This window comes from Triticum dicoccoides, chromosome 2A, assembly GCF_002162155.2.
Source record: "Triticum dicoccoides isolate Atlit2015 ecotype Zavitan chromosome 2A, WEW_v2.0, whole genome shotgun sequence".
Classification (NCBI taxonomy): Eukaryota; Viridiplantae; Streptophyta; class Magnoliopsida; order Poales; family Poaceae; genus Triticum; species Triticum dicoccoides.
The window spans coordinates 558,871,628-558,883,390 of NC_041382.1; the positions used below are offsets into that span (position 1 = coordinate 558,871,628).

At 45.5% G+C, this 11,763-nt stretch overlaps 1 protein-coding gene across 1 annotated transcript; it reads right to left on the minus strand.

The window, feature by feature from the left end:
- Positions 1 to 3,639: 3,639 nt before the first annotated feature.
- On the minus strand, positions 3,640 to 9,904 carry LOC119355357 (LRR receptor kinase SERK2-like). Its single transcript, XM_037622148.1, has 11 exons — positions 9,582 to 9,904; positions 7,880 to 8,012; positions 7,715 to 7,786; positions 7,021 to 7,164; positions 6,504 to 6,575; positions 6,310 to 6,381; positions 6,124 to 6,236; positions 5,870 to 5,998; positions 5,445 to 5,786; positions 4,528 to 4,922; positions 3,640 to 4,232 (listed from the first exon to the last, which is right to left on the minus strand). The coding sequence occupies exons 1-11, from the start codon at positions 9,679 to 9,681 to the stop codon at positions 3,921 to 3,923; spliced, it is 1,884 nt and encodes a 627-aa protein (XP_037478045.1). The 5' UTR covers positions 9,682 to 9,904; the 3' UTR covers positions 3,640 to 3,920.
- Positions 9,905 to 11,763: the final 1,859 nt, after the last annotated feature.

The window sequence follows — 11,763 nt, forward strand, 5'->3', positions numbered from 1 at the left end:
TTCTTCGTTGTTTTCACGTGTAACACCGCAAGGCTCATGCATATCATCAATAAGAGGGTTAGTCAACAGTTGATCATCATCACAATCGTTTCCCCCTTGATCAACACCGAAGAGATGAGGAGGCAAAAGAAGAATCTCTTGGCGAAGAAGAGCACCAGCATTAGGATGAAGATCAACAAAAGGAAACTTGGTTTCATCAAAGACAACATTGCGTGAAATATAGACACGACCAGTGGCAACATCGAGGCACTTGACACCTTTATGTTGGTTTGTATAGCCTAGAAAACACATTGTTTTGAGCGAAACATGAGCTTGCGTTTGTTGTATGGGTGAAGATTGAGCCAACAGGCACACCCGAAGACATGAAGAGATCTGTAGTCGGGTTTAATGTGAAGGAGGCATTCTAGTGGAGTTTCATTGTTAATGACTCGACTAGGGAGCATGTTTATGATATGAACAGCTGTGAGGAAAGCCTCATCCTAGAACTTGAGAGGCATTGATGCACCAGCTACGAGGGCTAACCCAACCTCAACTATATGTTTGTGCTTACATTTGGCAGAGCCATTTTGTTGGTGAGTGTGTGGGCATGACACATGATGTGATATGCCAAGGGTTTGGAAGAAATAGTTTAATTTCTAGTATTCCCCTCCCCAATCAGACTGAACTGCAATGATCTTACTATCAAATTTTTGTTCAACGAGAGCTTGAAAGTTTTGAAAAACTTGAAAGACATCTGATCTTCTTTTGAGAAGATAGATCCAGGATAATTTGCTGTAGTCATCTATGAAGCTCACATAATAAGTATGTCTACCAACAAAACTGGGGGCAGGGCCCCAAACATCAGAGAAGATTAATTGCAATGGTTTGGTAGAGACACTAGTAGATATAGGATAAGCCAATTGATGACTTTTTGCTTGTTGACAAGAATCACAAATAGTTTCAAGATCATGCTCATCAACATATGGGAGCTTATTTTTCCTAAGCAATTTTTCAACTAAAGAGAAAGCAGCATGTCCTAGTTGATCGTGCCACCATGCTGACGAGAGTCTGGCAACACCATAGGCTTGTTTATTGGATCTTCTACGCTCCGGGATCAACGGGTAGAGTCCTCGAACGCATCTACCTCGAAAGAGAATTGTCTTCATTGCCTGATCCTTGATCAAGAAAAAATAAGGATGAAACTCAAGAAAGACATGGTTGTCAATGGCAATTCTATGCATAGAGATAAGATTCTTATCGGCACTAGGAACTAGCAAGATTTTCTTTAGATGAATTTTACGACGAGGGGTACTAAAAAGTGAATGACCAACGTGACTGATCCTCATACCTTCACCGTTGGCAGTGTATATTTGGTCTTTGCCACGATATTTCTCCTTCATGGTGACCTTCTCGAGCTCGTTGGTGATGTGATTGGTCGCCCCGCTGTCGACGTACCAGTTTGTGTCAATGTCGTAGGAGCCGTCCGCAGCTGCAGCAACCTTGTCCTCGTCTTGGGAGGAGTCATCATCTTCATCATAGCGATACCAACAGTCTTTGTTCGTGTGCCCAAGCTTGCCACATATCTGGCAGCGTGGTGCATCTGGGTGAGACCTGCTAGAGCCTCCGCCATGACGAGGCTTGGAGTTGGTGGGGCGCCCGTTGCAAGAGTTGCTGGAGCCGCCGCCACCGTTGTTGTTGCTTCCTGACCGCCCCTTGTTGCGGGGAGATCCACGCGAGCGAGGGCCGCCACCACGGCCGCGAGATGCGGCGTTGGCAGAAGACTTGAAGCCGCCGGAGGAGCCGTGGAACTGGGCCATGCGCTGATCAAAGTTACTCAGCATGGTGTAGAGCTTGTCGATGGTGACGGGCGTGACGCTGGCGTCGAGGGCGGAGGCGAGCGGCTGGTAATCGACGTCGAGGCCGTGGAGGATGTACGAGATTAGTTCGTCGTCCTGGATCGGCTTGCCGACAGCAGTGAGGCCGCGGAGGGAGGCGAAGTAGGAGGCGACCGACTGGTTTCCCTTCTGCGCGTTGATGAGCGCAGTCCTGATGTTGTTGACGCGGCTGAGTGACTGGGACGAGAACATGCCCACCAGCGCCACCTAGAGTTCACGCACCGTGGTGAGCGCGGTGACCGCGACCAGCACCTCCTTGGAGAGGGTACTAAGCAAATAGCCAAGCACCTATTGATCCTCTCGGACCCAAAGTTGGTGGAGAGGGTTGGGCTCAGAAGTCTCCTTGCTGTCTTTGTCTTTCGTGACGTGGAGTCTGGCCGGCTCCGGCGTGGTGCCGTCGATGTAGCCGAAGACACCGGCGCCCCGCAGGTGGGGTGTGACCTGCGTGCGCCATAGCACATAGTTCGTGCGGTTGAGCTTCTCGGTGACCTGGCCAATGAGGCTAGGGGAGGCGCCGAAGGATGGAGACATGGCTATGCACTAGATGCAATCGGGAGACTAGATTGAAAGAGGAAGGCTCTGATTACCATGTGCGATGGCGGAAACGTCTTGCCCGATATGGGCGACGTGTACGTGTTTATATAACAGGGGCGCACCTCACTGTACAGCGCATACAAGTTGTTGGAGATTACATCTTGAAGAGAAAGAAAGATCTTAGATAGAGATAAACTTTAACAACTTAGTCTATCTAACTAGGACACCTAACAACCAAAGCAAAACAAGATGGTGCGGCAAATATGATGCGTGGTTGACAAACTTCAAAGGGTTTTTTTATTGATAGGTGATCATACTACGCATTCTAATAAGAAGTTGCTTTCTTATAACACTAAAGTTGCCTCCGCAGCATGCAAAGTTGCTTTAAAAAAAGTTTGTCGAAACATACCCATATAGGATCTAGTTTTGAAGAACTCATAGCGACAAACACAATAGTGAAAACGGATTTGAAATTCGACGCTCGAGTCAAAAGTTACGGATTTTAGAAAATTTTGAAGCTCCAAATAAATGCATGTGTGCGGGGTCTTGCTAAATAACAGGGCGGAAGGGGAACGTGAAGATGCGAGGGGACCAGCCGACCAGGTGTTTTTTCTCTTTTGTCAAACCTAGTCTTTTGAAACTTACGAGACTAGTAGCAATGCAATCACATTAAGAATACTGGGATCGAACGGCTTGAACGGATGCGCTTGCTGCAACCAATAGCGCAGCTGCACTAACAAGCATTTAGGAAACAAAAATGTTTTTTTCCAGACAAAAAAATATATCTTTATGCTTAAAAAATCCTGTATCTTTTAACAACTTTTAATGTATTTATGAAATATGCATGTGAAAAAAAGTGTTCAGGAGTTACCCTAAGTTGGTGATGCTTAAACCGAAAACCGTCTTTGATACACACATGTCTCCATAGTGTGCTAATGTGTCATCGTCTATTTTTATCGTTTTACTTTACTGGCCCGTAACAATATCCAATTTCACACATGATCTGAATACATACATGATCGCTTGTCCGTTTTTTTGTACGGATTAAATCTATATGTAAGCCGCGTTAAAATAAAATACATGTGGAATCTTGAACTACGCTTTTGTAGGCTAAGAACATCTTTGTTTGGACCGTAGCTACAAATTCTTAGATTATAGATCATTTTTTGTAAATTAAAAGCATGTGGTATTTTTTTCTCCCGTTGCAACGCACGGGCCTTTTTGCTACTACTAATATTAAGGATTTAGCCTTAGCACGGACGAAGTATATGTGCACGTACAAGTACAATACAGCAGGAGTAGCATTAGCCACCACAACAATGAGTTGCAGTCAAGAGCAGCCTACAACTGGGAACTGCTGCTGACATTTCCCCTTCCAAATTTGACACTAATTAAAGGGGCCAGCTATCTGTCGGTCATCATGTACAAAAGAGAGCTAGAAATTCTGAAACGAGGCGCCACTAGCCGGAGCTCGTCGATGAGGAGACGATTTTGTTTTCTTCTTTTTTCCTGTTACCTCGGGCCGGACAGCTCCACCGCCCGGAGGTTGTAGGTGGAGTCGACGATCCAGTCGTTGTTTCGCGGGGCCAGCTCCGCCTCCTGCCGGACCACCTCCACCTTCTGCCACTCCTCCCAGCGCTCCGCCAGCCCGTCGCCCTCCAGCATCCTCACCACCTCCGACATCTTGGGCCGGTCCATCGGCGACCCCTGCGTGCACAGCAGCGCCACCTGGATCAGCGCCTCCACCTCGTGCTCCACGTACACGCTCTGCAGGTCCGGGTCCACCAGCATCTCCACCTTCTTCTCTTTCAGCAGCCCTTTCACCTGCACCCACGCCACGCATAATTCTCGCCATTACTTTACACTTCTCAGGCCACCCTCCTCCCAATCATGGATGACACATCACACATGGGAGGGAGGCCAGGTGTCAGTCAGTTTGTTTACTCACTCATCATGCATGCTAGTGTATAGGACACTGAACCAATAATGAGAAACGGTTTGCTCTAGCCCTCAAACCAGAACTGGCAGACAGCTAAGATGCACGATGCAAACAAAACTAGAGTTGCATCGCTGCTCATGATATGTATGTTCAATGAACCAATGATAGAGGAGAACTTACCCAGTCAAGCAGCATGACATCGTCGTCGTTTGCAAGACGCGCGAGGTCGAATGCCCTCTGTCCAGTGATAAGCTCCAGAAGCATGATCCCATAACCGAAAACATCCGTCTTCTCAGAGGACTTTCCGGTGGATAGGTACTCGGGAGCAATATGCCCGATCGTTCCACGGACAGCTGTGGTTACATGAGTGTCCTTGTAGTCCATAAGCTTGGCCAGTCCAAAGTCACCCACAACCGCCTCAAAGTCTTCATCCAAGAGAATGTTTGCGGCTTTGACATCACGATGAATGATCTTGGGGTCGCAGTGATCATGCAAGTAAGACAGTCCTCTGGCAGATCCCAGTGCAATCCGAGTTCTCTTTTCCCATTCAAGAGCCGGCTCATTTGGCCCTCGCTCTAAAAATCAAGTACCATAAGTCAAAACTGAAATCGCTAATCATGTACCGGAGGTACCATATATCATAACTGAATTAACTAAAAATGCTCTATGAGTAGTACATAAAGTAAAGTTTAGTTATTTCAATTGCCGTAAAAGTTATATTGCTTCTGATCACATTCACAGGTTGTACATATGGGTGACACGAACTTATTGATCGATTAAATTTTAGGATCAGAATTTAGTGCAGTCCAGGTAGCAGCCCATGTCAGTTGGATTTGCAAAAGTGAGTACATAATGAAGCTCAGAGTCGTTTTCTGGTTTCTTCTTTTTTATAGACTAAATACTAGAGACATGCTAAGTGCAATGCTGCATTGATCTCATCATGTCCCATGTGTCAAAGTGATGCAGATGAAGCAATTAAACAGTTTAAAGTCAAGCTTTGACAGTATCAGAGAAAGAGACAACTAGGCCTACAGTTGGTAAAAAATGTACAGAAATGTAAAAAGAGTCTAGAAGAATTAGTACAACAGAGTAGGTACCTCGCAAACGTGATGCAACGCTACCATTAGCCATGTATGGATAGACTAGTAGCCGTTCTGTAGGTGTCATGCAGAATCCACGGAGACGAAGCAGGTTCCTATGCACTGCCATACTAATCATTTCAACTTCTGTTTGGAATTGGAGTTCGCCACCAGGAGTACGTTCTTCTTTTAATCTTTTAACTGCTACCAATGTACCATCTGTCAGTCTCCCCTTGTACACCTTTCCAAAGCCACCTCTTCCTAGAATGTTCTTATTGCTGAAGTTATCGCTAGCAACTTGAAGCTCCCTTAGTGAGAACCTCTTCAGCTGGCCAAGGTGCACTTCTGGATCCTCCTCAGCTGAAGATAAACAAAAGTACAGATAAACGAATTGAATAACATGACCTGGGACATCAAAGCATGCTATATATATCAATGCAGACCAGGGACATCAAAGAAATGCTCTTCAGGTTTACGTCGCCGCCACAGTGCAAATCCAATTGCAGGAACAGCAAATATCAATGCAGCACCCGCAGCAACACCTCCAGCAATTGCTCCGGTTTTAGGGTCACCTAGCAGAATTGAATTATTCCAGCAAGCACATGTTAAATACGATCATACAGATAATTTGAGAGTTTCAAGGATTGTCCATTTCAAGAAGAATCGCCGCAGTGCCACAGAATTTAACAAAATTCACCTTGTGCCGCGGGTGGTGTTGGAGGATTGAATGGAGGCGGTGGAGAAAAAGGAGGTGCCCCAGGACATGGTTTCGTAGTACCCGGGCCACAAAGATTTGGATTATTACCAAAACTGTGACAATAAGTTAAAAGTCATCATCCTCACAAGATGCAGTAAGCACCCGAATTTCAACCAGAAAGAATACCTTATAGGGGTAAAGAGTGAAAACGAGCCAGTTGAAGGAACCGCTCCGGAGAGATTGTTGTTTGATAGATCCCTGTGAGATTGTCAGATGCATTTGTTATAATGTACTGGTTTGCATGTTTGTTACCATGCCCACAGCATATCCTTAAGATACATATAGAATATGAACTATGAAGAGTAGAACAGATAACTTACAGAACTTGGAGGGTGCTAATATTGGTCAAGGATTGTGGAATTTGACCAGAAAGACTGTTGTTGTTAAGACGGCTGTTATTCCAAGTAGACATTCCCAGAAAGAAGTATATTAGAATCATTCCAACAAGCAAGGCTAGAAAATAATCATTCGAACCAGCAGGCCTACAGAAAAGCATTAAAGCCACAAGAAAAGAACTACACTATAGATTTACCCTCCATTGTAACTAGATACCTAACTGGATATGGTCATATGAAAGAAGAAAACTGCAAGAACACCTTATCATTCAATAAGACATGCAAATCTAAGAGGACTTCTGGGAAGAAAAGCTCGTACAAATGCATGCATGTGCCATGATGCATCTTTATTGTGGTTCTGTGCGGCGTTCCTATTATGGGTTTTTTTTTGGTAAGGGTGGGGCACATGTCAAAGAAATGTGGTGGTCTGAACCAGAAAAACAGGACACGTGGAATTGACAATTATATTCGTTTCGAAAGGAGTAAAAAGGTATATTCTTACAGGAATCGCAACTTTAAGAGTTTCCCCAATGTGTCTGGAATACCGCCAGTGAATTTGTTCAGGTACAGATCCAAACTGACCAGGTTTGTCAAGTTCCCGAGTTCCAAAGGTATTGTCCCACTTATATTGTTGCTGTACAGCTCCCTGTCATGTAACAGTGAAATTTCACTAAAAGTTTCAAGGCATACATAATGAGAGCGCCAAACTTGTAAAAGGTACCATAAATGATTGACAAAGAATAGAAGGCACAGAAATAATGAGAAAACTATAAAACTACACAATGTAGGATCTCAGCAGAAATCTCACAAACATCATTTCCAAAATCTGTAGGAGAACAAAGCACATGTAGTAGCCACTCTAAACATCCTAGAATAGTACAATTGGAACATGATTACAGATTTATTGAAAACCAAAGCAGTTCAGGTATGTAGATTACTCATTTTGTCATCAGTACTCAGCACAGCTATGTTCTGCAAACCCAAGTCATGTACTCATTTTATTGCAGGACAGATTTTATTGAACATAATTACACATTTTGTCATCAGTACTCAGCACAGTTATGTTCTGCAAACCCAAGTCATGTATGTATATTACTGAAGTTCAGGCACCAAGCTTACGAAAACATACACAGATGCAACTACTGCGCCATATAACTATAAAAATAATTCTCGGAAGGCTAGAACGTTAAACTTACAAATATTGTAGATTTTTCAACTGTCCAAGTTGGGACACCAATGCACCTGACAGTTGTGCGTTTCCAAGATCACTGCAACAGTAAAAGGTTACAGTCGACACACAAAAGATCACCTTTATAACTTTTAGCAAGTGTAAATTGGAGAAAAATCTATCAAAAACTTACACTCTGATTACACTGTTGTCAGTGTTACAAGTAACATGGAACCATGTGCATGGATTAACCAGAGTGGGATCCCAACTCTGCAGCACATTGTTAGCATCTTTAAGGCTTTGACGCAGACTGTACAGAGCATCACCTACCAATGGAAGTACAATATGATCAGGTATGAGCAATATTATACATGCCTAGTCATTTAAGGCAATATACAGATATTCTCCCAATAATCTTATGTGCAGAAATTTAACAGTTACTTCGCCACCACATTATGCACGCAAATATACAGCTCCCATTTTGTCCAAAAAGCTATGCAAAATTTAGCATAGCCTACTAATCAATATCTAAAGTACAGATAAATGTGTGAATACCGATATAAAAACAGATAATTGATGTGTGTTTAACATGATTTTTTTAGATTATGGAAGAGAATATCTCTTTAGGCCTGTGCAACCAAAGAGGCGCACTGCCCCATTTTTTGCAAGAATAAATGTGGTCCTCATATTTAGCTTCAATTCCTTGAACCAAGCAGTTACTCTAGTATATGGGCCAATATATGGTAAAAACCAAAGGTAAAGCAAATACATTTTTGTTCATTGACCCAAATAGTACCTACACATTCATACAACAGGCACATCTTTGTTATGTACAGTTCGTGTAGGAGCCAGGCATTACTAAAATAAATGCAAAGCAAACTATTATGACCATAGACAGAACGATATCACTATTTTGATTCTTACACAAGAAGAATACTAGTTGTCCCTTCAGACAATAAAATTCTACTAGTTCAGTTAAAGCCCAAAGATATGGAAATCTAAGTGAAAAAAGGCAAGATTATCTTCACGAAAGGCTCAAACAGAAAGAAATATGTGCAGTGGTGGTCTCTACAAACAAATACTGTCGTGAATAATGAAACTTGTGGAGCCATAACATGCACCTCCAGAAAACCAGTTTAAGCATAACCAGTCGTGAATAATGAAACTTGTCGTGCTGATAACGTGTTTTGAGTGAAAAGTAAAGAACGAGAGAGTTTAATGAAAGATGATCCATCAGTCTTTATTGATGATAGAAATGGGGTATTTATACCCAGGCGGAAGTACACATGGTGCTTGGCGGTCAAGTAAAAACATAGTTACTTGAGAGCCAAGGAATTACATAGTTGCCTTGAGAACCAAGGAAGTACATGGTTGCTTGAGAACCAAGCAACCTATCTAACAATTAACTTAATCCTAATTAGCTTAATTAATAAGCAACTATTCTATTCTTAACAAGCCAAATTACAGACTTGGCGTTACTTCAGACGGGGAAAATGTTTTTTTTATTTTAAACCGTAGTTGGGACAAGCACAGTGGAAGCTAATTCTATCTCTGTGAATTTGCCAGTAGACCAAAGTTATCAGCCATAGCGAAAAAACCCCGAAGAAAGAACAAACTCGTAGCACAATATGAGAGACATGGTGATACAGAACCTACATAATCCATGGAAGCTGGAAAGGGGAGATTGTAAGACCTTCCACTAACAGGAAAAAAAAATCAGTCCACGCCCATGGGCGGAAACTTGCTAAGAAGTACAGCAACACATGCGAGATGCTTACTCCCTTCCCCCGAAATATATACTCGCGAGCGCACCCGTGGACCAGGCAATTCGTGAACCCGAAAGGAGGGCGGAAGCCAAATAACTTAAAATTGAGAAAATTGATGGAGTGGCTCACCCTCTGTGTTGGCGGAGACCCGGCTCACGGTCAGCACCGCCGACAAGACCGCCGCCGCCGCCCACCAACACCTCCGCAGCATCTCCGGCGACGCAGCCATCCGAGCGCAGGCGGCTGCCAGGTGGGCCCGTCTCAAAGCCGCAGCATACGCGCGCTCCCGGTCTCCGGCGCCCTTGTGAGCTGTCTACGACGGCCCCCGATTACCCCCCGCCGCCGCGTTGACAGCGCTGCCTCGACCCTCCCCTCTTCTCTGACGGAGCAGGGCACGGAGGAAGCGATTTTTTTACCGGTGTGGAGTATTTTTCCAGCTCGAGATGATTTTTAAATTTCTGCTGGTCTCTTCCCGTGCCCCAACCTAAAATGTTCCATCGGCAAGGGAGGCCTGTTTCGCGGAAGGCCGGGTCACCGCGCGCCGCCCACCTCGCGTCGCTGTCAGGTGGGGGAAGGCGCGCGTGGGGCCCGCAGGTCCGTGGAGGAGAGCCGGTCTCTCCACGGTGGCTGTCGTTTTCCGCCGAGGGTGGTGGGGGTTAGTGGGAGGCGGAAGCGTAGCAGGAGGGATGGGCGGTGACGCCGGCGTGATGCGGGAGCGCGGGGCTTCCCTGGACGCTGTCCTCGTACGCCCGTCACCAGACATCAATCAATCATTCACGAATAAATAACTGAACCCACGGCGGCTTCGACCACGAGTAACCGAGGCGGCCACGTAACACGGGTTTTGCGGCGGGAGAGCAGGGCGGAGTAAGTACTGTGCCGAAACGGGTCGGAGCAGTACGGCGCGTCCACGCACCACCGCGCCCGGCTCGTGGCCACCGGGGGGCCCGGCGCTGGCAGTGGCAGGACGCCAGCTGAAGGGCGCAGTCAAAATTCCCCCTCGTGAACGGGGGATCCGGTGCGGCGCCGTTCGGCGGTCCCGCCGGAATGGGCCAGTAGGAGGCCGTCACGCGGCGGGGTGACAGCGGCTGGACGCCGTTGGCTGCTCGGGACGGGCGCACGCGATCCGCTCCTCCCCGTTGCTACGGACGTGGGGCCCACGGGCCAGGTCGGATCCCGTATTTTCCCAGTCAAAGTTGTGGACCGCGCTGGTCTACGGTCTACCCCGTCCCTCCTCCCGCTAGGTGCGTGGTGTAGACGAGTCGTAGAGTGGGGGGTCTGGAACGGCTCCGGCCTCCGGAGGGGGAGGGGAGACTTGACTGCGAGCCTGAAACGCCACTGTTCACGAAAAGGAAATGGGAGTTGGCGCGCGTGTCTGCATTTTGTGTTTTTGATTGACGATCAACGAAGAAAACGGGAGGATGCTATGTGTGGTGTCACCGTCTGGCCAGAAGCACGCACGAATACGATTGGTGTTTGTGTCGTAGTGGAGTCGGCAAGTTTGATCAGAAAAAGGCGTGGGAATATGAAAAGTCATTCGGAAAATTCAACTGTGTCCGGTGGCATGCGAAAGCGACAGTGATGCCGGAAGGTCGTGCTCGACTGCTCGTGCTGTCCAAATGGCACGCCTGAGATGCGATGGTCTAGGGCACGATTAGCTGTGTGTTCATGTTCAGCCTACGCTTCTTAGACGTGAGGTGTGCCGAAGCTGCATGCAGTAAGTCTAGTCATAGTGGGAGTAACTTAGCTAGTAACATAACGCACTTTAATTATTATTTTTGCTTATGTGGCATGTAGTTAATGAGAAGTAGTAACATAATATGTTACTGTAAGGGCATCTTCAATGGTTGTAAGATAATTGTTGGTAGATTTTGCCACATAGAATTTTTGATGATGTGTCATACAATAAATGAGGAAAGATAAGAAGGTTGTATGTATATGAACCAACATCCCTTGCACAAGCTCCAATGTAGAATGAGAGAGCACCTTATTTATTGTCTCGCATCTTATTGGGCAAACTAGATACAACCCATTGAAGTTGTTGTATGTTAAGTTGTTGGTTGATGACATGGCATATTTTACCAACAAGCTAACATACAAACTATTGGAGATGCCCTAACATAGCGGTTTCCAAAATAAGATGAGTCTACAAGCTAATAAATAAAGTCATCTATGACACTAATGCTATGTTACTTTGCACTATGAAGATAGTAACTTATACTAGTATCATATGCATGACACTAGTATAAGTTACTCCTCATTATGACCAGCCTAAGGCTGTGGCATGTGGCTGTAGGCCTATAGAGTCTAG

Coding starts and splice junctions, on each gene's coding strand:
- LOC119355357 (XM_037622148.1), bottom strand. CDS start 9,681: ATGGCTGCGTCGCCGGAGATGCTGCGGAGGTGTTGGTGGGCGGCGGCG. Junction 6,576..7,020: donor CTCTTAAAGTTGCGATTCCT/GTAAGAATATAC, acceptor TTGGAATAACAG/CCGTCTTAACAACAACAGTC. Junction 5,999..6,123: donor AACACCACCCGCGGCACAAG/GTGAATTTTGTT, acceptor CAATTCTGCTAG/GTGACCCTAAAACCGGAGCA.